General features: G+C 36.6%; 7 protein-coding genes and 1 long non-coding RNA gene across 8 annotated transcripts; 3 read left to right on the top strand and 5 right to left on the bottom strand.

The window, feature by feature from the left end:
* The first annotated feature begins 5 nt into the window (after positions 1–5).
* On the top strand, positions 6–1571 carry LOC110847293. The gene is made up of 4 exons (XM_022094213.2): positions 6–417; positions 529–737; positions 866–944; positions 1039–1571. Exons 1-4 carry the CDS (start codon positions 171–173, stop codon positions 1146–1148), a joined length of 645 nt encoding a protein of 214 aa, XP_021949905.1. The 5' UTR covers positions 6–170; the 3' UTR covers positions 1149–1571.
* A 1450-nt stretch (positions 1572–3021) lies between these two features.
* LOC118435100 lies at positions 3022–4080 on the top strand. Its single transcript, XM_035850386.1, has 4 exons — positions 3022–3347; positions 3442–3656; positions 3733–3805; positions 3888–4080. Exons 1-4 carry the CDS (start codon positions 3047–3049, stop codon positions 3974–3976), a joined length of 678 nt encoding a protein of 225 aa, XP_035706279.1. The 5' UTR covers positions 3022–3046; the 3' UTR covers positions 3977–4080.
* Positions 4081–5917: 1837 nt separating this feature from the next.
* On the bottom strand, positions 5918–9172 carry LOC110846794 (solute carrier family 13 member 2). Its single transcript, XM_035849071.1, has 5 exons — positions 8948–9172; positions 8728–8873; positions 6949–7485; positions 6377–6874; positions 5918–6290 (listed from the first exon to the last, which is right to left on the bottom strand). Exons 1-5 carry the CDS (start codon positions 9132–9134, stop codon positions 6030–6032), a joined length of 1629 nt encoding a protein of 542 aa, XP_035704964.1. The 5' UTR covers positions 9135–9172; the 3' UTR covers positions 5918–6029.
* A 97-nt stretch (positions 9173–9269) lies between these two features.
* LOC118435129 lies at positions 9270–9826 on the bottom strand. Its single transcript, XR_004834527.1, has 3 exons — positions 9768–9826; positions 9394–9703; positions 9270–9316 (listed from the first exon to the last, which is right to left on the bottom strand). It is a non-coding gene; the product is annotated as an uncharacterized LOC118435129 (long non-coding RNA).
* A 99-nt stretch (positions 9827–9925) lies between these two features.
* Positions 9926–10829, bottom strand: LOC110847812. Its single transcript, XM_022094818.2, has 4 exons — positions 10558–10829; positions 10308–10464; positions 10177–10243; positions 9926–10102 (listed from the first exon to the last, which is right to left on the bottom strand). Exons 1-4 carry the CDS (start codon positions 10600–10602, stop codon positions 10054–10056), a joined length of 318 nt encoding a protein of 105 aa, XP_021950510.1. The 5' UTR covers positions 10603–10829; the 3' UTR covers positions 9926–10053.
* Positions 10830–11262: 433 nt separating this feature from the next.
* LOC110846501 (pancreatic lipase-related protein 2) lies at positions 11263–13474 on the top strand. The gene is made up of 10 exons (XM_022093280.2): positions 11263–11564; positions 11634–11694; positions 11768–11787; positions 11873–11998; positions 12070–12136; positions 12229–12353; positions 12537–12593; positions 12685–12876; positions 12957–13113; positions 13207–13474. The coding sequence occupies exons 1-10, from the start codon at positions 11393–11395 to the stop codon at positions 13262–13264; spliced, it is 1035 nt and encodes a 344-aa protein (XP_021948972.1). The 5' UTR covers positions 11263–11392; the 3' UTR covers positions 13265–13474.
* Positions 13475–15149: 1675 nt separating this feature from the next.
* LOC110847098 lies at positions 15150–16472 on the bottom strand. Its single transcript, XM_035849329.1, has 5 exons — positions 16185–16472; positions 15946–16125; positions 15772–15871; positions 15671–15703; positions 15150–15584 (listed from the first exon to the last, which is right to left on the bottom strand). Exons 1-5 carry the CDS (start codon positions 16324–16326, stop codon positions 15512–15514), a joined length of 528 nt encoding a protein of 175 aa, XP_035705222.1. The 5' UTR covers positions 16327–16472; the 3' UTR covers positions 15150–15511.
* A 263-nt stretch (positions 16473–16735) lies between these two features.
* LOC110847329 lies at positions 16736–20773 on the bottom strand. The gene is made up of 8 exons (XM_022094258.2): positions 20466–20773; positions 19134–20383; positions 18787–19037; positions 18526–18692; positions 18130–18451; positions 17812–18048; positions 17627–17751; positions 16736–17545 (listed from the first exon to the last, which is right to left on the bottom strand). Exons 2-8 carry the CDS (start codon positions 19301–19303, stop codon positions 17282–17284), a joined length of 1536 nt encoding a protein of 511 aa, XP_021949950.1. The 5' UTR covers positions 19304–20383; positions 20466–20773; the 3' UTR covers positions 16736–17281.
* Positions 20774–23399: the final 2626 nt, after the last annotated feature.

The raw sequence follows: 23399 nt of genomic DNA, 5'->3' as shown, positions 1-23399 counted from the left end.
AAACTAAAATGTCAAGTTCACTGCTGATGCTGTGTTTGTAAACAAACCTCCGTGAACATCAACTGTCATTATAATACTTACCACTGCACTGCATGATCATTGAAAATAACAAAAGATTTAATATTTCAAAAATATAGTTTGTACATTTCTGGGTTAACGAGTAAAGGGCAATGGTAGCAGTTGTCAGTTTGCAGAAGATGAAAGAAGACGAGAGTCCTGCAATTGACGTGACGAAGCCCACAATGATGGGGGACGAGGTCTCGAGTGACAAGCGTTTCAAAACGATCAAACTCTTGGGCGACGATCTTCGAGCGTTTGCTAAACCACCACAAAAATTTTGGGATGACAGTTTCATTGGAGAAGCCGTCGCTGACGATTGCCACCCTCCAAATTCGTCATTTATCATTGGCGCTACTGGTAATTTAATTACATTTATAAATTATAAATTATAAATTATAATCACAGTTTGTTTATAGCCAGATGAATATGAGGTGAAATTTTAATATGTATATGCATGCGATATTTTAGGAGGCGTTGTTACAGGGCTCTTGGCGGGATTCTTTTCCACTAGCAGAGTCCCTATGCCAGTCAGGACGATAATTCCTGGGCCGTTTCTCCCAAGAATTCAAACATTTTTGAGGACATCCATCATCGGCAGTTCAGTTTTATGGCGAGTGGCCAAGAGAACAATTTTGGGAACGATTCTCTTTGCTGTTTTGGAATGTGATTTTAAAGAGGTAATGTGACTCAATGCATGTAATGTTACCTTATGTAGGTAATTTTAAAGATGTTTGTTTTGTTATCCAATAGATTTTGATGTATGCATAACGTGATGATGATGTATGATGTAATTTCTATTTTGTAGTTTGTTCAGAAACCGTCTGAAAAATGGAAGGGGTCCATTATTGCAGGATCTGTTTCTGGAGCAATATTTGGCTTACGCGGTATAGATACATATAATAAGCGAATGTTTTATAATTTCAAATTGTAGAGATTGAATAATAGGTTTCTAAAATATTAATTGTCCTTGAAATTTAGGTGGATTGTCAGGAATGTTGTTGGGAATTGGACTTTTCACATCACTTCCTGGAGGGTGGGAATTATACACAAGAAAAGAACAAATAAGATCCAGAATTTTTAATCCGTGAGCATTAACGGAACGAGAATGATAAAATTGACTATTTATTACATACTTACAAGTATCTCGATTCTCTATCAATTAACATAATTAAACGTAATTCATATTTGCGAGTGTTCGTGTACTTACATACATTTGATTGCCGATATATGTAGCGTCGTATTAGATGAATCTTTAATATGAAACAGTATCTAGTCACAAAATGGGTCATAATTATATAATGCATAATTTAGGCTTATTGTGTAAACATTTATTGGAGGCTAGTTAATTAAATTCAGAGGCTTGATTGAGTTATTTTTTGCTTGGAATGAATTGATGGATTTATTAAATGATGTATGTAACTAAAATATGATAAATGCCGATTTCAATGAATAATATCTATGTATATACAATTCATTATGAAAATAAAAATGTAAGTTCCTTGTCCTCTTGACTGTCTTGTACTTGGTTGTTAAAATACATTTTCATATCACCATCAATTTCACCGTGTTGAATTTCTGATTCCCATACTTGGAAGCCACTTTTGAGCTCCCTGTTCTGCTTTTTCAAGTTTTCAAATTAAGAGTTCTTACTGAAGAATTAATTAATACTCTAAACCAGGATGGCTGCATTTCCTGGCTGGATTTATTGTACTACAATTAAGTCGATATGACCACCAATTTTTCTACAAAATTGCTGTATAAAAAATAATTGATTGGACTGGGTTTATTGGACTCTTATTTTCATAATTTCATAATCATAATTTCAAATATTTTTAGCCTGGTAAAATGAATACAAATTCTAGTAAAGAATCCTCGAAAACGATTTCACCAAGTACTATAAACAATGGCTTTCCTTTGCCATATCCTCTTATAGAATTATTTTGCAATCCGTCTTTGAAGAAAATTGATACCACTCGCATCGTAGGAAGACCACTGTGGTTAGATGTCAGAAATGCTAATGGTGAACTAACACGTGTTAAAAGCGTCTTATTGAAGGATAATTTTATGTTCGGAGCATTATGTAAATAAATAAATATGTCACTATTGTAAAGCTTCAGTAACATTAAATTTCCATGATTTACCAAAAAGTCTTTATATTTTTTAGGGGGTCTGTTATCAGGTTACTGCACCAAAATATTCTTCATTCCCCTATCGACACCAAGAACTTTTGCTAGTGCGGTAAGTCATCCTCCAGGTCCCCTGAAGCGCACTTGGATCATTTCATCGCGTGTTCTTCGGCGAATTACCGTTGCTGGACTATTGTTCGATTACGTGGAACAATATGCAGCAAAAAAGGTTTTAGAAAACAACTTTTCTTAGTGTATTTCACTTTGTAAATTTACTCCAAATATGTTGCAGATGAACAAGTCTCACACAAATACGATGACAATTTTTATGGGGTTGTTAACATGTGTAGTCGCATTTCCAGTGTGCAGTAAGTATAATTTCTACATATATAATTTAATAGCAACAAAATTTCTACAAAAGAAGTCATACAAAAATACATATTTACTTATGCAATGAGAGGTTTTAACTTTAAATGCATTTTTCGTGATTCATCAGGTCAACCATTACCTAATGCTGTGTACTCTTCAGCAGTATTGATGGGATATTTAGCAGGAGCGAAGTTACCATCTTTGATTGATGAAGCTCGAAGGGGTAGGGATCGGTCAAAATGAATTTGCGAAGCATTATATGTAAGATGAAATTGAGTATGATAAAATGTACATACATACGCCACATTATGATCATGAAATAATACGTTCCAAATAAAAAATTGACAAAATTTAAGCCATGACGACACGTCAATAAACAAAACTAATTTGCACCCTGTCTACACCCAAGTTCCATTGACTAGCAATTTGTGTGTAATCATCTCTTGTGTACTTTTTGTGTTCTATACCCAACAAATAAAACCAGGGTTAACATGGATCCATCGGGTGAAGACATGCTAGAGAGCGAAAAACCAGGACCCATCTTTGGATGGTTCCCTTCTTTTAAAAGAGGCTACATTACAAACGCCATTAAAGAAGAGTATTACCAAATTGTCGATAATCCAAAGCGATTGCCGTTTTTCCTACATCCCATTGTTTCACGAGAGAGGGAATTCACAATCAGTGGAAAACAATCATTTTTTACCCCCTCGATTTACTTAAAAGACCATGTCAACGTTCCTCGGCGAATCTACCTCAATTTTGACACAACCAACTTGGCCGTGGGTGCCACAGGTGATGGATTACATTGTCGACAAGCTACATAATTTATTACGAAGTGGGTGTGACTAAATACTGATTTTATTATTATTAATTTCCATGTCCGCAGGAGGTTTACTTATTGGGCTAGGAACTCAACACTACTTCAAAACTTATGGTCGCCTTGCGCAGCTGACCTCTCAAACTTGGCTCAAGAGAGTGGAACTAGGAACGGCAACGGGGGTTCAAAGATTTGCATATGGATCAATTGTCGCGACCCGAATTGCAAAACGAGCTCTGATGGGGGCTGTTTTATTTGACCTTTTGAAGAGAAATGCTGAAAAGGTGTTGAATCAGCTACTACTTGTTTGTTATTTATTTATTACTATGAGTTCATATATTTCAAATACTTAAATATTAGGAACGAGGTAAAGATGACTGGATGAACCCTGCGTTTGCAGGATTCTTTTGTGGAGCCGCATTTGGGTTAAGAGGTTTGCAATTCAAATCTCAATTCCACTTGTATTTTTCATGGAAATTATTTTATATGCATGTAACTGTTCCATAATTACTTAGGTGGATTTCATACTGGGATAATCGGTGCATTCGGATTTTCAATGTGCTCTACACTTCATCATTTCTTTCCATCTTTAAGCTCAATCTGAATGCTGGAATTTAATTTATCTGTTCTTGACATATTGAACCAAATTGAAAAATTCCAGTTTTTAGCCCGACTCAAGCCTTCGTATTGTAATGAATATCGTATTCAGATATCTTGAAAACTGGAACTGCATTAATTAGTAATTAAATTAATCGGGATTAAACCAAAACATTCCCTAACAACAATTTCACTAAGTAGTTGTCAAATTTTGTTAGGTTTATTGCATATTTAGCACATTGATAGGGTTGTCCAGCAACTTTGGGTTTTTGGAAGAGTTGTGGAAAGGTATTTATAAAGCATGAATCAACTGGAACAATACTTTGAATATTATTTTGCACCATCGTCAATCACTTAATTGTGGGGCAATATCTATAATATATAATGGCAAATTATCAAGCAAGGGGCATGAACGCCATAGACGGCAACGATGAAAACCGTAAGTTATAAAATACCCTGAGCATCTCTTCTCTCTAATTTGACACCAATCTACATATGTATATAGCGATCGACGACATTTTGGGGCGGCTTCTGAACATGAAGCTACTGGACGTGAATAATCGAAATAGATTAGCAAAGTTCACATTGGAAGAGGTTCGTAGCGTTTGTCGAGAGGCAGAAAAATGTTTCTTAGCAGAATCCTCCTTGCTGGAACTGGAAGCACCAATTAAAGTGTGTGGAGACATTCACGGTCAATATTTCGATTTATTAAAACTCTTTCAATTCGGAGGTCTTCCGCCAAAGACGCGATACATATTTCTAGGAGATTTTGTGAGTTACAACATATGCACATAAGTACATTACAGATATAAGTATGTAAATGTTAAATTTTTGAGGGGAAATTAATGAACTAATAAATATACTGATAATTTTCATCTTTAGGTCGATCGAGGGAAGAACTCTCTTGAAGTAATTATGCTTCTTTTTGCCTTGAAAGCTAAGTATCCAAAATCCTTTTATATGATACGAGGAAACCATGAATCATCACCAATCAACCGAACGTATGGATTTTACTCTGAGATTCGTCGTCGATTCAGCCCCAAAGATTTCGTCATTGTGTTTGAACGTACCGTTTGATATTTCAATATTTGTGTACCAAATAGAAAGTATATTTCGGATTTCACCTGACCTTCTTTCTGTGCAGGAATGAATCGTGCCTTCGATCATGTTCCTCTAGCAGCTGTGATCGAGAAAAAGATTTTCTGCTGTCACGGGGGGTTAAGCCCTTATCTTAAGAAATTAGATCAAATTCGACAGAGTCGCCGACCTAGTCATATTCGTAGTGGATGGATGACCGATCTAGTTTGGTCAGGTGAATTAACCGCGTAATTAGTACACTCTGCTTGCAGCAATCCATTAATGTCGCATTTAAACCTTATAGATCCTGACGAAGATATCCAGGGCTGGGAGAAACAGAACAATCCGTTACACAATCCAAAACATCGAGGACTTGGTTATTTATTTGGTCAAAAAGCACTAGAAGAATTTTTGGACAACAACCGGCTTGAAAAGGTGTGTCGAGCGCATGAGTGCGTAAGTACCGGATACCGATGGCAATTCGAAAAACAATTGGTGACAGGTAGTCCAAATTTTTAATACAACTTGATATTTTGCAATTGAAACCTACATACATAAAACTATGAGCAAACGTTTATATATTTTTCTAGTTTTCTCCGCTCCAAACTATTCACGTAAAAAATACATCAAAATAAATTATTCATTAAATGGCTGAAAATAAGCACCGGTCTCGTCTAGGTCAAAACGCTGGAGCAATAATGAAGATATACAAAAGTGGAAATATAGACTTCCAGGTTTTTGGTCAGGTTTAACTGCAAAAAAACTTTAAAGTTTCAAAGCCTGCAACAATAAAGTGGTTACATACCCATATTCGCATATTTAAATGTATATAAATCTAAGTACGATTGAAAAATGGACAAAATACAGATCATTGAATCATCGAATAATATATTGGGCGCTACAATATCTTGCATGAATTTTTACAAATGACATTTTAATTTTAATAAATGTATCCGTATCCAGAAACGGCGTACAGTTTTAAGCTATCCCACCAGGTTACAACAGATCCCAACCACGTATATCAATACAAAACCTAAAAGTGTGAGTGGCGATCCCATAAGGAAATATTGCCAAATGGGCTTATCTTGAGTCCTCATGTGCAATAAAGCCAGAGCTGGTGTTCCTGCAGGGTGCACAAATGCAAATGCAGACACAGCAACGCACGGAATCAGTAGTAGATGTGGTCGTATATGTTGATTGTTAGAAATATAAACAGTGATCTGAATTGCAATACCAGCAGCAGCCTACATATATTAAAAATAAATTATTAAGTATTATATATTTAAACGAGTTGCAGTAAATAAATGAATGGAAGTAAAGTAATAAATACCGTGTTCGACACCAAGCACGCCAGTACAAAAGTCATCACCATCAACACTAATAGATACACATAGAAGCTGCTATTTCCAAGTAGGCCAACTAATGTACCTCCCATACTATCGCTCAATTGGGACGCTCTACTTCCGCAGCCAATGGCAAGACCACCTCCGATGAAAATGAGGAGACCCCAGGGAAATTGTGCTTGAATAATCTTCCATCCGAGAAGGGCAGTGAAACTGGCTTTGTCCGTGGGGCTCTTTGGCCCTCTGAACATGTCACTTCCGCATTTGGGAAATACAAATGAGAAAATTGCTAGAAACATTGCAATAGTTGACACTTTGGCATGTACGCCTCCTTCCTTAGCAAGTGATGCTGACCATCCCCCACAAAAGCGCGTGTCTGATATAATGCAGAGTCCTTCGGTCAACGCCAACACCGTGATGAGACCTTTTTCATAAGAAGTGAATTTTCCTAGGGCAGCATACTCTGCATTGTAGTGCGACTCCAGCTAGATAGAATTTATATGCACGTATTATATATGTGGTCAGTTGGAAGTAAAATTTTAAATAATATCTACACTACATTCTGTCGAGTAGTATCAGCAATTTCTATATCCAAGGACCTTCGCTGTATCCTTGGAGGTTGGTTTTCCGGCTTGACTTTCCTCTTTGCAGAACAAATTGAAGGAAGGATAAAACTTATGAAGTCCAGGTACCAAATAGTGAAGGGCAGCATTATCGCCATCACGGGTCCCACAAAGCTCATCCACACGCCCATGTCGACCACTCCGGCACGCGACATCAACTGAATAGCTCCCGTTGAGCAAAATGGCCAAAACAAGCCGCCAATGTTGACAATAATCCCCACACTGTGAAGAATATTTAGGCTGAAAGTGCTTAAAATTTTCTCGTTTTCGAGTTTGAATATCGTCTCGTCAATAAACATTTGCATTTTATCCGCATTTTCTGAGTCGTTGCTAGAATAAATTTGTTCCTCCTTTAAGCCAGAATATGGTTGTTCACTTTCAGCCCCTGCTTGAGACGATTCTTCGTCTACATTCGTGGTATCATCTGCAGTTTCCAATAATTTCTTGATATTTCCAAGCTCCGTTTCAGCATTCTTTTAATAATGAAAAAATAGAATAAATAGATTTTTAAGATAGATATATACAATGAAATAGTGTTTTTTCAGCTTCCAACGATTTTCAAGTTATATAGCTTAAAATTTGCGTAAAAATGAGTAGATCAATAATCCGTAATAAAATTGGGGTGGCCCACGGGCAGCTTTCGAGATCTATGCAAAAATGTGCGAATTTTTTGCAAATTTTGAGTTTTGTCTTATTCAAAGTTGGTCAAATATCACAGTAAATAATTTTGAAAAATTATACTGGACTAGAATTTGGCCGCTGCCTTGATTTTGGACCCCAATTTTGCAATATGTTGAACTTTGCAAAATAATTGCATTTTCCATATTAGTTAAGATAGATATATACAATGAGATCGTGTTTTTTCGCACTCGAACATTTTCAAGTTTGATAGCTTAAAATTTTCATAATTTTGTGTACATGATGAATCTGTAATAATATTGGGGGCGTAGATTGGTGGTTTTCGAGATCTGAGCTGAAATGTGCGAATTTTTTGCAAATTTTGAGTTTTGTCTCAAACTCGTCCAAAGTTGGTATAATATGACTGCAAACAATTTTATAAATTTATTTTGGACTAGAATTTGGCCGCTGCCTTGATTTTGGACCCTAATTTTCCAATATGTTGAACTTTGCAAACTAATTGCAATTTCCATATTAGTATGCCACGATCGAATTATGGAATTTTGGTTAGCATTTTAAGTCACACTAAAATTGAGCAAGATATGCACTGTGTGGGTGGAGCTTAGCGTGAAAAAGCAGTGTCGCGCCCCAGTTCTTCCTGTTATGTGGGGGCCAACACTGCTTTTTCACGTGCTAAGCTTCACCCGCACAGTACATATCTTGCTCAATTTTGGTATAATCCATAAGTCTAATAACAGAGCAGAATCGCTAGATAGAATCCGTTACTTTTCCGAATTTTTAATCCAATTGGGAATGTTGTTAATAAATACGCAACTCTTCGACGTTTGCAATTATATTGCCTTAAATTTGGGTACCATTTGCGACACATTTTGCAACAAAATTTGAACGAAATCAAAGTTAGAATATGAGTAAGGAGTTTATGTTCAATATTAGAACGGATGTCTGATATGACCTTTTGCCAATTCGGAATTTTGGAATTAATGCAAGGTTTTGTTAACTACTCGGAATTTTGTTAATGCCGCGTCGACTTGTTTAAACACACTTATAAAGTAGCCATCAATTAATATCCGTCTTACAAGCTCAGCAGCAGCCTCATCTTTAATTTTCTGCTCAATGGCTTTCATTTGACCCATTCTGGCGTCACCTAAGCTTCCGAGACTAATGGTGCTGTTTAACTCGACCAACATCTTCTCCATTACCCCAATCATGAACATCATTACAGCTGCGGAGTTATAAGTAATTAGGATTAACTCTTATCCATTAAAAATAGCTTTCCTCATGTTCGTTATTGCCAACCTGTGTCAGGGAACCACATGGATAATAGCGCAGATAATGCAACCGTCAGATAGCTACATTTCCGGAATTCACCTCCTGACATTGCCAGAAACTTTAAAGCCACGCGTTTAGTCAGCCCTGATGTCCATCCACTCAAAGCCAAAAATATAGCAGCAAAAGCCATCATGTTTGCATCCTGCATGTACATACTGATGAGAGCCTTGGCCGGTTTGATGTTGAAAAGTGGGTACGCAATCAGAGCTAAATAAAAAGGTAAAGTAAGAGGTAGTGGGCAATACCCAATCGTATTACTAACAGTAAATACTAATTAATTACTACTTACGTATAAAAGCAGCCCCTGGAAATGGCATGCAGTCAACTAACCAATAGCTGTGGTTGTAAAAAAAAGACATTTTATCTACTAATACTAAACGTAATAATAATTGATATTGAAAAAATATGTGTACCATCCGGTGGTTAAGAGTATGAAAAGTCCTTTGTTGTCCCTGCTTTTTGGTAAGACTGAAGGAATAAAGAGCAGCCAAATCAGGAATATTGGGATTAAAAATATTGCAAAGAATTTGAAATTTTGAAGGACAGCCAGTCTGGATTTCCATGATCTCCTATATTTCGGGAATATAGGAATAGGAGATTGTTGCAATGTGGGTTCAAAGTTCGGATGTGCTGGTTCAACAATTGGTTTTTCTGGAGACTCCTCGGTTAGATCCGTTGTCACATTACTTATTGGTTCTGGTGTCGCCATTGTCTATCGTTGGCCTAAAATCGTAAATTAGCAATCAGTATCACAAACATGATTGAAAGACTTAGATCAATTCCATACCTTGGCCACCATCAACAAAAGAAGTTTGTTTGTACAAAACGAAAATAGGAACTATGCACGAGAAGATAATGCGCCATTTTTTTCATAGCACAAACACACTGATTATACTACTTTTATGGTCGTCAAGAACTACAATGGTCAAAAACTTCAGTTCATCTCCCATTATACAAGGTTTTTATTTCAGGACCAATGTAAAATCAATTGGTACAAATATAAAAATTTATGGTTGGTATAAATTAGATAATTAGAGATTAAGTTCTTGAAAAGTTGCAGCTTCCGTCGAGCATCAGTATTTGCACCCACATTCGGACTGAAACTTTGAATCAGCTCCCACCCTGAAGGAGGAAATTCCATATAATCTTAAACTATTATCTCTCATTATAGTTTTATTTATTAATTACATGCTCACCTTCCACCTCCGGGGACAGTTCCAGGAGCAATGACCCCCGTCTCTCGTCCCAAATACTCCATATCCTCTATAATCAAAGTGAAAAGCCAGATTTTAAAAGTTAGAAAATGACCGCAATATTTATGAACAACCATTGTATTTCTTGTCCTTTTCGGCCTTCAACGCCGCCTCCCTGGCTGGTCGTTCCTCCTCCTCCTTCGCTCGTCGTGCCGTTTCTCGTCTGCTCAAAACCTTATTTCTCTGGAATCCGTAAAAAAGTCCCAAGCTTAGCATTGTCCAGCGAGACAGCTTTTTCCGAAAATACAAATTCATATAAATATAAACTCAGTTCAGCTAGATATTTCACTATATCACAAATTCAACACAACAGTAAATTAATACCTTGATAAGTGCGTGAGGGGCTCTGGGTTCAGGAAGGGAAGACATGTTTGTTTTGCAAAAGGTCCACAGACCACACGACAAAATCGGAGATTTTCAAAAGATTTTAATAATTCTGTAGCATGAGCGTTGCGTGACTTGTGACCAAAGTGACGTAAAAGTGAGCAAAAAGGCCATGGCTGACAAACACAAACAACGGGGTGAATTGAGTTTATGCATAACATAAGATTTTAGAAATGCAACGTAATATTATTATTACATGCATAATAAGATGTCGACAAGATGCATTCTGTGCTTCATCTCACTATAAATAAATCAAGTGAAACAATCACTGATCAGAAACATGCATATTATATAAATCAAGAATATGTAGTAGATAACAGGATGCATCGAATGATTGGAAATTCCAGATTTCACATGTTGTTCGCATTTATGGGAGAACCCTTGATAAATATTACGTGTGTTATTGTATTTCATAACCTTTAAATTACGTATGTTTACTGTGTTTTATAACGTTGTTTCAATGTCATTAACCAGTTTTATTTATGGATGGATGGATGAACAATTATATGTATCAATTGATCTTTAGGGTGATTGATTATTGATTATCGGAATGTTCAGGTGTGGGCAATCTCTTCATTGCGAAACTAATAATTATGACACCTCCTACATATAAACAGATATTATATATTATATACGTAGGTAGCATACTCTTCATAAAACGTGATGACATTGAAATAAAATCACTGTCAAAGCTATTTTACTTGATGCAAGTTTAATTCCTCCACAAGCTTATTTTTCAATAATAAACTTGAAGGTAGTAAACTATATTTAAGAAATGTCAAGATTCGCTATTTTGGGGATGGTTTCCCTCCTAGTCGGCGTCGCGCTGGCCTACCCATCAACATTGGATACGAAAAATTTGACAATTTTTAAAGATCCCAGCTCAGGACTCAAGTATTTTTGGCATCCAGATGAAAAGGGGGGATTTCAACAAGCGTTCATCGAAGGTGAATAATTATTAAGGTGGACAATTAAGGTGAATAATTATTAATTATCCTCTTTCCTCCTCATTGAAGGTGGTCCAGCCCCCGTGGTTCAGGCAACGGAGGACGACGTTCATTTCTTCCTATTCACAAAGTTCGTTCAACACGTGTGTACACAAGCTCATTGTTTAATTGCACTGTAACTTTAAACTTGTTTATCTATATAGAAGCCACCCAACCCCATGGGGTAAGTACGCCCAGGCTCGTTGGAGCTACCGCTTTATACAGTAGGTTATCGCAAATTAAATAAAAAAACGAATGCAAATATTTAGAATTGAAACCCGACTGTCCCGATTGCATTGCAAATTCGGGCTTTGACCGCAATGCGCCCGTAAAATTTGTTTGCCACGGATTCACGGCGGATTACCAGAGCAGTATGGATGTCCTTCTTCGAAATGGTATTACAAGATTAAGAGTTCAACATCATGTACATACGATTGGAATATTGAAATGTCTCTTCTAATTTAAGCGTTCATTGGACGAAGTGAATTTTTTAATATTATTCACGTAAACTGGGAAGCTCTTGCTGCAGCTCCGTGAGTCTTCTTTGCTGTATTTATTGATTTTAGTTGAAAGAAACGAATAATTTGCGGATTGATTTGAGCAATTACGATTATGTATTGTTTAGATGGTACGATACCGCAGCGGCGAATACTATTCCTGTCGGCCAGTATGTTACGCGATTTGTGAATTGGCTGGTTAGCAATGGATATACTACACATTCAAGAATTCATTACAGTGGACATTCATTAGGTTGGCAGTTATTTTTTAATTAGAGTTAAAACTAGATGAACATATGCAAATTTATAAATATAGTTGACAGGTATTTATTTAATGTGTGTCTTAATACACGTTAAGAATTAGAAAGCTTGTTTGGGTTAAGATTAACTGATACATGTAAGTATGAGAATAAAAAACTTGTGTCTTTTTTGTCAGGTGCACATGTTGGCAGCCATTTAGGAAATCTGGGAACCAAAATTGCCAGAATTACTGGTAATATATTTTAATGCCTTTTTGGGCTTGTTAATTTATGGGGTTTATCTATACTAAGTAAACTAAAAATAATCGTACTCTTCTTCAATAGCAATGGACCCAGCGCTCCCACTTTTTGGAGAAAGACCCGACTCTGAACGAATCGACCCTACCGACGCTACTTTTGTTGATGTCATTCACACTGCAGGGGGAGGATTGGCGTTCCTAGAAGCACGTGGAGACGTTGATTTTTATCCGAATGGCGGAGCCCCATATCAACCGGGGTGTGGCATAGACGTCATTTGTAAGTGGTTTCTTAGCTCATTATATTTATAGCAATAGCTCTAATAGACAGATTTGATACATTTTCGGAATATCTTTTAGCAACCTGCAGTCACAGTCGCGCTTATGAATTTTTCGCTGAATCAATTTGGCACACTAATGGCTTCCCAGGTTATAAATGTAATAGTTGGGAGGAGTATGACAGTGGCAGATGTTCAATGACCGACAGGGCTTTTATGGGGGAACCATGCTCACCTTCGTAAGTAGCTACATTTGCAGTCAATTTTTAGTACATAAATACCTGTCCAGTCATTCATTTACATCGTCTAACCAAGATTTTTACTTATTTTAGTGCTCGTGGAAAATACTACCTTCGAACAAATCAAAATCCTCCCTTTGGCCAAGAGTAAATCAAGAGCAGATCTGTATCTTGTCAGTATACGCCCCAAAAAATCTGAATTTTCCATGCTCAAAATTTGTCTTTACATGAACAACACGAGAAATCGAACCACTTTGCTCTTTCACTATAAGTTCTTTTTGGAAAACTTTGTTCATAAAATATATAAAGTAATAATTACTGCAACGTGGTTGTCCACCTACCATATTCTTGATACAATTAATTTTTGGAGTTGTATAGATAGTTAATAAGAAAAGTTATGAACATTTGCATATGGCATATGTGCATACATATATGTACGAGTACATGCCTCGGTGGCCCAGTGGGTTACTCTTTATGGTTTTTCAATGCAAGGTGGAATCTTCTTCAAACATTGGGCAAGCCATTCATTCAAGTATTAATGTCTTGTTTGCATTTCGTCATCATATCAGGAAACTATTTTCACATGAGAATCTCAGTATGAAAAGGAGAACCCAAGCTCCCAATAAATTTAACCCGTCCGTTCGCTACTATTGGTAGGAAATCCAATATTTTGTTAACAATGCAAAGTCTCCAGACGCCTCTTGAACCAACACTGTCTGCGATAAACATTCCGAAATTACGAGATAAGATTAATTCCACTCACCAGAACATGACACGACACAGCAGTAATAATTTGTAACCCTTCATTTTGTTCATATCTAATTTTTATTTTCCTGTCAAGTCAAATTGTTTGCAGATAAAACTGAAATATTTGAGCTGTTACGAATGCAGCCAGCAAAAGAATAATTGCGGTCATAAAGTGGCGTAAAAAATAACATGATAATTCTGAAATATGTGCATGTACAGTCCGTCTGCTCGACCGGATAAGATAGAATACAGTCGCCAGATTTCAAATACATTTTTTATTGATAAACGAGTTAACAAATAATGTATTTATGTAGATTTACTAATTTATGAATGTATGAGCGATGTATGTAGCTGATAAAGTAGACCAAATTGAATATGTAAAGTTGGTAAGCTGTGTATTGTTCACTGCACCACAGGAGAGGGAATTTATCATACAATAATAAATACTCCCTTCCTATTTTAAAACAAATTAAGTTTAACTGTGTGTACTGGGATGAAGCCGAGGATTGGAAAAAGGGAACAAACAGAGTAAACGACGAGTCTTCTTATCACGTCACCACTTGTCCTTATCACACTGAATTTGGGTTAGGAATGTTGAATGTGTGCTTATGACTTATCAGTGTTGCTTCGTGGACATAAAATCCTTCAAAAATCCACAAGTAAATTCATTCTTCCTCATTTCATTCAACCCGTTCTCCGCAGCTTCACCGTTTCCTCCATTTCCATTCTTCGGGACTCTTTCAATATACAAATGTGCAGATTTTTGCCACAAATCTAGTGTGCAAACCACAACATCCCACTCCTCATGGTTGCCTCATTCAACAAGAAGACCACCGCATGCAGATTGTTTTCCTGTGATGGAGTTTCAGTGAGTTGGAAAGAAGATCTCTCGGCACTTCTCGCAGTCTGAAAGTATTACGACGATTCGTGCCAGATCTATTCTTCCAGCTCACGGAAATTATCCTTTGACCCACCATCTCTGACCTCAATAATCAGCTGGACAAGATGCATTTCCTCCTCGTCGTTGGTCCAGTTTGTCTCCAATTTTCTCACAAATCATCGTCATTTCGTCGGCAACTTTTTGGTGTCTTGGGATGAGTGGAGAAGTAGTTTCTTTTCACTAGAAGAGATTCTTATTCTCCTACTTATACCAGACACCGCTCTCAACAACGCCACACTTGTCGAAACCAGCCTCCACAGGAAAAAGCTTTCCCAGTATAAGCAAAGTAATCACGTATGTGTAAGTCAGCTTCTAGTTCTCTTAATAATCATGATTATTTTTTTGTTTATTTACAAGCAATATTATTATGTTATGTAAACGTGACAAAACTAAAAAAATATCAAACTTAATAAAAAGAAGATGCAAGAATAACAATACTAATTTTGATATCGGATGAATGACTCAGACGTCAGTTTTTTTTCAACCTGACGGTCCAGTAACATAGAGAATGTTACCAGCATTGATTGTCATCCTCGTGGGTGTGTATGTATTTGTACTGCGTTTGTTTCCGGTCCCATAGGTTCCGCTCTGTCATTGCTTCCACAAAATACATAGCGACGTGAAGTACCAATTCTTCTCTCAGCTATTTGTTATTTGCACATGAGGATTTATGTATAAAGTAGCTCAGCCATAATTTGAATAGGATCCCTTTCAACCCCGACGGAGGAGAGAAAGCATTCCTCGAGACAGTGAACGCTGAGCAGGGTGGGTTCGGTAGACGTGGCTAGATAAAAAAATTGCAAATGACACTATTATTATCACGCAACACAAGAATATTGATTTTATATTTGGAGTTGTTTTGATCATTACTTGAGACTGTTCCAATTAGAGTATGGCTTATACCTACACACAGAAAAGTTTCAAAAATATATTTGAGTACCGAATAAATTCCGAGGGGTATCGAGACTCACCTTCCCATGGGAGGCACTTGTCTGGCATGAAGGCATTCCCCAGTATTGAAATCTCTTTGATCCGTTCCTCCAGGACAATGGACAGGGACACACCTTTGACCTACATTTTACATTACACCATTACAAAAAATATCATTATGTTTTAGTCACGGCGAATGTGGGGTCGCATCGGACCTCTATGGTGCCACCCCTTCCCAGGTGCACAGGTGACATCAATTTCCTCGCTGCTGGTGTACTCATACTCGTCGTCGTCACCTCCCTCTCCGTCCCCCGACTCGACTGCGGAAGACTCTTCAGAACTTCGCAGATGCATCAAGGTTTTTCCGCGGATGACGGGCGGCTTGATGGGCTCGCCTAAAATAAAATTTGACAAAATTATCAATGTGTTACATATGCATGTCATACCGTCATGCCTGCTTTTCCAGCACGAATCCTCCGAATTTCTGCGTCCAGGAATAATGGATCGTTGTAAAGCTGCAGGGGACGTGATGAAACTATGCACAATGAAGAGATTAAAATTAGTATGACACGAGACCGATCAGAGTATTTCACCATTATTCTAATGATTATTAATGGTTAGCTTTCTCTTTGAAAATATTGCCCGTTTTAAATTGTAAGTTTTAGATAATGCAATTTTGTAATGAAAAATTGAAAGTTAGTAAAAACATGCAACTGTAAATACTTCCAGCTACAATATGCAAATGAGGTCCAAACCACTGTATCATAGTTTAGATACATAAATATATAGATTTTCCGACTTTTGTGGTCAACAACAATTAACTTGAATTAAAATGACCTTTTAAAATTATCTTTCAATTGCAAGTTATTATACATCCCAAACATATGTAAGTACATATGTATGAACGTACTACATATGAATGCATACACGTATGTTTGTGTGTACGTATGTTTTACAATTTCTAGCTTACGTGCTCTGAAGACGGATACCGTTAATCATTATAAACCTAGTTTTAATGAGGGATGTTTGGATTGGAGATGACTATTTTGGAACATAATTTTGTATGCAAGCATACTTTTTTCAAGTTGACGTGACACAAGTCAGACCACAGTGTAAAAAATTCGCTCTGTAATTTGCATTCATTACAAGATTGTATCTCTAATATTTTGACAAATGAAGAAACGGACAGATATGTTGATAAACTGATATTTCATTTTTAAGTATGCCAGTTTTTCCACAATCTTTTTATGTTTACCATCGTCATGAATTAGTTCAATTAAATTCAGTGCTATGATATATGTACATATGTATAAAGATAGTGATATTTTTTTTGAGATTTTATTCGATTTTATGACAATATAACTACTACTGTCATATTTTAATTTTAAAAAAAAACATGGAATGCGTTAAACTGATCAAAATAAGACTTGCACTAAATGCCACACAATTATTTTGTACTTTGAGAGACACAAAATATATGAAGGAAACATTCTAAACAACCCAAATTTCAATTCATTTGTTTTTCTCTGTTCGTACATAAATTCGTTTCATTCATACTTGATGAACTATATCAATAACTAATTCCTCTGCAGAACTTGTTGAAAAATACTCTTCATCATCATGTGCATCACTGTATTGTGGATCATCGTCAAAATTTTTAAACATGTCGGAATGCTCCTGCACAAACTCGTATATTTTCCCATATGATTCTGCAATTTTAAACTTTTCTTCTGGGCTGGATAACGCATAAGGAAATAACTGGACTAAAGGAACCGTTCTGTATTTAAAAATTTGTTGCGTATCGGGCAAATCATCCTGTAAATAATAAGCATATGTAAGTAACAAATCTGAATTGAATGCATACAGAAATTGCGTCGGAAGATATTTTAGGCTTACAAATTTGACGATTGCACAAGGCGTGTATTTCAGTACGCATTCCACCTCTCCGGTTTGAGGGAACTGGGACGTCTGGTCATAATAAATAACTTTTTCTCCCTCGGTGATGTAGTTCTCTGTTCCTCCTAATCGCCAATTTTTGTATTTTTATACAACGTATGCTAATTGCTGTAAGCTTCAATTACCATCGTCGTCACCAGCTGGACCGCATGAAAATGTTGGAGATTGGATGACCGACGATGAATCACTCGAATGGTTATTAAATAACACCTCTTCAGACAATGGGGATGGTTTATTTGAATTGCTACGAGTAGTCCAAGATGTTGATCTATGCTTTTCATCGAAATCTTGCGATTGAGATCGATGCATCCCAAAATACATGGACTTGGCCCTAGAAATCCTTTTTCCCCTTTTTAGAACTTCTGCAGGAACAGTAAATTGAGTTTTTATTTTTTTAAATTATAGGTATGGACTGCAACCTAGAGTTGATTTATAAAACGTACTTTGTGCTTCTCCGTCGTTAGGTGAAGTCAAATCGTCCAATGCAATAGAATCAATTGCTTCGTGTGACCCAGATAGTGATACACGCGCAACCGGAGTGTCCATCGACAAACGGAGACAACTCTCTCGAAACTTTGACCTCAAAAGTCGCTGTCTGCCAATTTCTGTAGCTCTTTCTTTCGATTCGTCCAATATTTTCCACAATTTATGTCTAAAATCGTGGAACGAATCTTTAAAAAAAGACTTGAAGGTCACAACTTCTGAAATTGGTACGATTGCAGTTTCACGTTCTATTCCCAATGAAGGAATTATTATTTTCTTGTCCTGAGTGTAAAAATTTATATTCACCGTATTTTTAATTAATGCAATATCTAATTATTTAATTTGTGAAGCTGTACCAATTTTATAATTGCGAAAGGGCAGTTTTCTTGTGATTTTGAGGGATTTAATTTCCTTCTCATTTCAATAATTCGACCTGGTGCTAGAGATCTTTCTTTCGTGGCCCAAAAAACCCTGTCCCCTTTTTTCATCATATTATTGTCTAATAGAAAGGTTGCAATTTCTCCTGTAAACCAATATATCTTGTCATGTGTAAATATATGAAAGTAACAAATGTTGCTACTTGAAGAGGCTATTGAAAATCAAATTCATTTGCGTACCACATTCTGCCTTAATTTCGTCAATGACTTCTCGAAACCCTTCATTTTCATTTTCGAGCTTGCTGACTTGCTGCTGCAATTTATCATTTTCAATGGCTAGTAGTTGAACCTTCTTCGTAAGCTTGGCCTCTGTGTCATCGTGGTCCTCTGAAATTTCATCACCTTTCGGGCTTTTCGGTGCGGTGGTTGAAATTTCAATAACTCCATTCTCTGGCATTTCTTTGGTACATTGGTAGGCAGGGCAGAAACGTCTGCAAGTATACATACTCTCAAAAAATGGTCATCATCAATGCAATATGCACAATAATGCACATATGCATAAATGAACACATAATAATGTACGATACCTGAACGGACCAGTTCCCGAAGTTGCGTGAGATAGTTTCTGATGCGTAAATGAAACATCTAAGCACTTTTTGTGAAATAAGTGGCCACAAATTGTTACTAGTATCTCGTCGTCATCAGACCTAAATGATCTCATAAATCTCCCACCACAAATTCGACAAAAGAAAACCATTTTGAGTGAAAAGCCTGCGTGCGGTTACTAACTATTAAATCTCAAGGTTATAATGCTGGAGTATCTGGAACATCTTTTCCATATTTGCGAACTTTTGCAAATAATGTGCCACACACATCACACAACAATAATAATTAAACTCGGATCAATATCATACATATGCGGACTCTTTTGTGGTAACGAGAATTGAAGGTTTGAGTTATGAATAATCTGTTATCTGCCTGCATTGATAAAATAGTACCATATTATACGTACATATATACATACGTAGTTTGTAGTATTTAGTACAAACCAACTACGAGCCAACCAGCAACCAAATTACGTCAAGGTGTTTTATTATTATTATTATTTCACCGATGTATAACCCAATACATGTGTCATAAATTCTTATATGCAAGTCATCATTATCATCATGGACCATATTACGAAATTTATTCTAAAAATTTTAAACGCTATTTCATAGATATACCGAGCAGGGGACATAAATCCTTTCTGTTTCTGCGGGGCACGCACAGCAGAGTTACCCAACTACAGTACCTTCATCGCCTAATTTAGGGTTCTGAATGTCCCATAAAAAATAGGAAACAAGAAATGAATATTTAATAGTAGTATTTATGACACTAGATAAGCAATTTTCAATTGATTATTTTTTTGCGTGTTTATTACTGGGGTTAAAATATCATATGTATCATTGAATTGGAATGCGGATTACACTTAATTTGTCATTTCATAAGTTGGTAATTCTAATTTACTTGTCTGCTCTGCCTACTGCATTTTCTTAAGACGTGCACAATTATTGTAATTTGCCAAAAAATCGTTACAAAATATAGTCGCCATTATAGAATTGACAAAATTTCGGACAGACGTGTCATTCCTAATTCCAAGTGATGCATCGACAATTCCCGTAATGTTCAATTTCTCTACGTTCGAAAACACATTAGTGATTTGGCCCAAGACCCGGTTCAGAGTGGCGTTGGAAATTGGACCAGTGGAATTTCCAGATGCTGTCAGGTTACCATTCTGTCCGACGTCTAGTTCTTCATTGTCCTCATCGTCTTCCTCTGAGTACTGACCTGAAACCTTCACGAAAATTGCCATAAAATTATATCTGAAATTTTGTCATCATGCATATTATGATAACTAATTATACAAATATTAGTACCTTGGAGCAAAGTATGCTGATAAGCAGGATACCAAACCCCACTTTAAAGACGACCAGATTCCTCATATTGTGTAAATATGTAGTTTAAAGATTCTTCAACGTATAGCTCACGTTAGATCAAGCTCAGATAATGAAGATAAAATAAATAGAAATATGATCACGAATAGTCTGAAATTTTCCCATCATAATTAATCATAATAAATAATCATTTATCAAGTTATTGACCCGTCTAAATCTAAATCACATTATTAAAGACATGGCATTGTTTTGTTTTTACTTATTTAGTGCATGCGTCTGTCATTTTATGATGCATGCATATTTACACAACTTACTAACACGGATACATACATAATTGATCTAAATATGTACATAATGGACATATGTATGCATTTGGACGCGGACCGAAACATTTTTTTCTTAAGCGAACAGAGAAGTCAAAGCATACATAGAAAGTTTAATATGAAACATAAGTAAATCGAGGAAATATTTCAATGTCATATACAGTGTCGGACAGATGTCTACGTCCACATAGTCGCGTCAATTTCATTTTCAAATTGTCACTGAACTACTGAACCAATTTTCATCATTGATATATCAAATTCTCACAAATTTAACGTAATTTCATAAAACATATGAGTTATTTCTGAAAATTCTGGGAAAACTGAGAATCATAGTGCAGAGCGAGAGAGGATGAAATTTGAGCGGACAAAAGTCTACGTCCACTTCACTTTAATTGTCAACAACAAAAATCTCTCCAATTTATAAAATCAGGTAACTTAATAAATCTATCAATAACATATGCCGCATTAATTTTTAAATAATTTTCTTCCAGAAAAATATGATGGCGTCGACACGCAAGGAAATTCCTATCGCTATTCGAGATCTTGTCATTCAGGACTGGAAGGGTGGACAAAAAGGGGGCTGTCGCAGAGACAAATATGGACCAAGTATAAATTAGCAAGGACAACCATCCAGACAATCATTAAGAACTTTAAAGCTAATGGTTCAGTCCAAAACAAGGTCAGAAGTGGTCGAAAACCCATTTTGGCTCACCGAGAAGTACGCCACGTGCTCAACAAAGTCAACGTTACACCCTCACTTAGTGCTCCAAAGCTATCTACCGAGATCAAGGAGATGTTCGGCAAACAGGTTAGTCCTATGACCATCCAAAGAACACTGAATAAGGGAAATTTGAAATCCCACAGAGCAGTCCGGAAGCCTCTTATTGTACCGAGGAATGCAACCAAACGAGTGAAGTTTGCCAGAGACCACATTTCCAAGACACAAACATTCTGGGACATATTTTATGGACTGACGAGTCAAAGTTCAATGTCTTTGGGTCAGATGGGCGTCGTAGAGTGTGGAGATATCCAAAAGAAGCTTTGAATCCAAAAAATCTCAACCCCACAGTTAAGCACGGCGGCGGGTCGGTAATGGTGTGGGGATGCATGGCTTCAAGTGGGGCAGGAAAAATGGAATTTATTGACGGAATTATGGACCAATACAAGTACCAGGGAATACTTGACCGTAATATCCAGGAATCTGTTCGAAAACTTGGACTTGGACGACGATTTGCCTTCCAACAAGACAACGATCCGAAACACTCTGCCAAGTCCACCATGGAATACTTCAAGAAAAAAAAATTCCGAAGCTAGAATGGCCTCCCCAATCTCCAGACTTGAATCCCATTGAGCATCTGTGCGACCACATTGAAAGAGAAATAAGAAAACAATCTTTTTCAGGAATTCCGGGCCTTAAATCCAGAATTCGTGAAGTTTGGGAAACCATTTCTGAAGATGTGACCAAGAATTTGGCAAACTCAATGACTCGACGCCTTGAAGCCGTCCTTAAAGCGAACGGAGGCCCAACCAAATATTAAAAATTAATTGTTATAACATTCCTTATAAATTACAGTTTTTTTTGTATGTTTTCTCTGACTGGACGTTGACTTTTGTCCATCCAATTGTTTTCATTTTGAATTAAAATACATCTCTGGCCTAAAATAAATTTTTTAGCGGAAAACTAATAATGTGCTATGAAATTACGTTAAATTTGTGAGAATTTGATATATCAATGATGAAAATTGGTTCAGTAGTTCAGTGACAATTTGAAAATGAAATTGACGCGACTATGTGGACGTAGACATCTGTCCGACACTGTATTCCATCAAAATTATAATTATGAATGCCCAATAAAAAAGGGCAAGTCAAATAACAAAATGAAAAAAAAATGTATGTATGTACATGCATTCTCACTACTGCATAATTGTATTATGCATTTAAAAACTAAACATTAGCTAAAAGGCAACATGCCAAACTTCATGGTGACGATTTTGTCGATTTTGGTAGTGTTTATATTTTTTCAAGGAAACGACGGTCAGGGTAATTACTTAATTATCAAGCTTTTACTCGTTCGACGGGCATACTTAATACCCACGTAGTTTGGTTTCAATTTTTTTGTGTAGATGGATGTTCCAGGGGCCGATTTTACCTGCCCGACAAGTGCAATAAATGTGTCTGCGTAGCCAGTTACGAATGCAGTAGAAACATTTGCGAAGAAGAGGTTAAAGCAGAGCCAAGGTCGATGCCAATGCCACCCTTTGAAGAAGAACTTCCCGTTCCACCCCCTGCACCTCCAGCTCCAGCCCAATTTATCAAGTTCTAAAGATTATATTATAAAGCATATAGCATATATGCACGACTTCTCAATATAAATGTTTGATTTATTATTCAACTCAGAATATCGGTATTCTTGAAACAAGTCAAGTGCTCTTTTTCAATATTACAGGTTTGCTTTTTTATATGTGTGTATCAGATCAGATCATTTGTAGTGAAATTACTAAATTAGTATCTATTGACCCTTGAATAAAAGTCTACTTGACTTCATGTAACTGATTTCTTCCAGTTTCATGGGACTCTGTATGCACATCGATTT

The sequence above is a fragment of the Folsomia candida genome, unplaced genomic scaffold (assembly GCF_002217175.1).
Source record: "Folsomia candida strain VU population unplaced genomic scaffold, ASM221717v1 Fcan01_Sc003, whole genome shotgun sequence".
Lineage (NCBI taxonomy): Eukaryota > Metazoa > Arthropoda > Collembola > Entomobryomorpha > Isotomidae > Folsomia > Folsomia candida.
This window is presented reverse-complemented; position numbering and strand designations above follow the sequence as displayed.

What these genes read in the sequence shown, in the direction of transcription:
- LOC110847293 (XM_022094213.2), top strand. Translation starts at nt 171, where the DNA reads ATGGTAGCAGTTGTCAGTTTGCAGAAGATGAAAGAAGACGAGAGTCCT. An exon ending in ATTTATCATTGGCGCTACTG is followed by an intron (nt 418 to 528) that starts GTAATTTAATTA and finishes GCGATATTTTAG; the next exon opens with GAGGCGTTGTTACAGGGCTC. An exon ending in TGGAATGTGATTTTAAAGAG is followed by an intron (nt 738 to 865) that starts GTAATGTGACTC and finishes TCTATTTTGTAG; the next exon opens with TTTGTTCAGAAACCGTCTGA.
- LOC118435100 (XM_035850386.1), top strand. Translation starts at nt 3,047, where the DNA reads ATGGATCCATCGGGTGAAGACATGCTAGAGAGCGAAAAACCAGGACCC. An exon ending in CTTGGCCGTGGGTGCCACAG is followed by an intron (nt 3,348 to 3,441) that starts GTGATGGATTAC and finishes CCATGTCCGCAG; the next exon opens with GAGGTTTACTTATTGGGCTA. An exon ending in AGCCGCATTTGGGTTAAGAG is followed by an intron (nt 3,806 to 3,887) that starts GTTTGCAATTCA and finishes ATAATTACTTAG; the next exon opens with GTGGATTTCATACTGGGATA.
- LOC110846794 (XM_035849071.1), bottom strand. Translation starts at nt 9,134, where the DNA reads ATGTACATGCAGGATGCAAACATGATGGCTTTTGCTGCTATATTTTTG. An exon ending in CATGTGGTTCCCTGACACAG is followed by an intron (nt 8,874 to 8,947) that starts GTTGGCAATAAC and finishes ATAACTCCGCAG; the next exon opens with CTGTAATGATGTTCATGATT. An exon ending in ATGAGGCTGCTGCTGAGCTT is followed by an intron (nt 7,486 to 8,727) that starts GTAAGACGGATA and finishes CATTATTAAAAG; the next exon opens with AATGCTGAAACGGAGCTTGG.
- LOC110847812 (XM_022094818.2), bottom strand. Translation starts at nt 10,602, where the DNA reads ATGTCTTCCCTTCCTGAACCCAGAGCCCCTCACGCACTTATCAAG. An exon ending in CCCCTCACGCACTTATCAAG is followed by an intron (nt 10,465 to 10,557) that starts GTATTAATTTAC and finishes TTTCGGAAAAAG; the next exon opens with CTGTCTCGCTGGACAATGCT. An exon ending in AAAGGACAAGAAATACAATG is followed by an intron (nt 10,244 to 10,307) that starts GTTGTTCATAAA and finishes CTTTGATTATAG; the next exon opens with AGGATATGGAGTATTTGGGA.
- LOC110846501 (XM_022093280.2), top strand. Translation starts at nt 11,393, where the DNA reads ATGTCAAGATTCGCTATTTTGGGGATGGTTTCCCTCCTAGTCGGCGTC. An exon ending in CATTTCTTCCTATTCACAAA is followed by an intron (nt 11,695 to 11,767) that starts GTTCGTTCAACA and finishes TTATCTATATAG; the next exon opens with AAGCCACCCAACCCCATGGG. An exon ending in GGATGTCCTTCTTCGAAATG is followed by an intron (nt 11,999 to 12,069) that starts GTATTACAAGAT and finishes TTCTAATTTAAG; the next exon opens with CGTTCATTGGACGAAGTGAA.
- LOC110847098 (XM_035849329.1), bottom strand. Translation starts at nt 16,326, where the DNA reads ATGGTGAAATACTCTGATCGGTCTCGTGTCATACTAATTTTAATCTCT. An exon ending in GATTCGTGCTGGAAAAGCAG is followed by an intron (nt 16,126 to 16,184) that starts GCATGACGGTAT and finishes ATTTTATTTTAG; the next exon opens with GCGAGCCCATCAAGCCGCCC. An exon ending in CAAGTGCCTCCCATGGGAAG is followed by an intron (nt 15,704 to 15,771) that starts GTGAGTCTCGAT and finishes TTCTGTGTGTAG; the next exon opens with GTATAAGCCATACTCTAATT.
- LOC110847329 (XM_022094258.2), bottom strand. Translation starts at nt 19,303, where the DNA reads ATGGTTTTCTTTTGTCGAATTTGTGGTGGGAGATTTATGAGATCATTT. An exon ending in CTTTCGCAATTATAAAATTG is followed by an intron (nt 18,452 to 18,525) that starts GTACAGCTTCAC and finishes TTTTACACTCAG; the next exon opens with GACAAGAAAATAATAATTCC. An exon ending in CTTGTGCAATCGTCAAATTT is followed by an intron (nt 17,546 to 17,626) that starts GTAAGCCTAAAA and finishes TATTATTTACAG; the next exon opens with GATGATTTGCCCGATACGCA.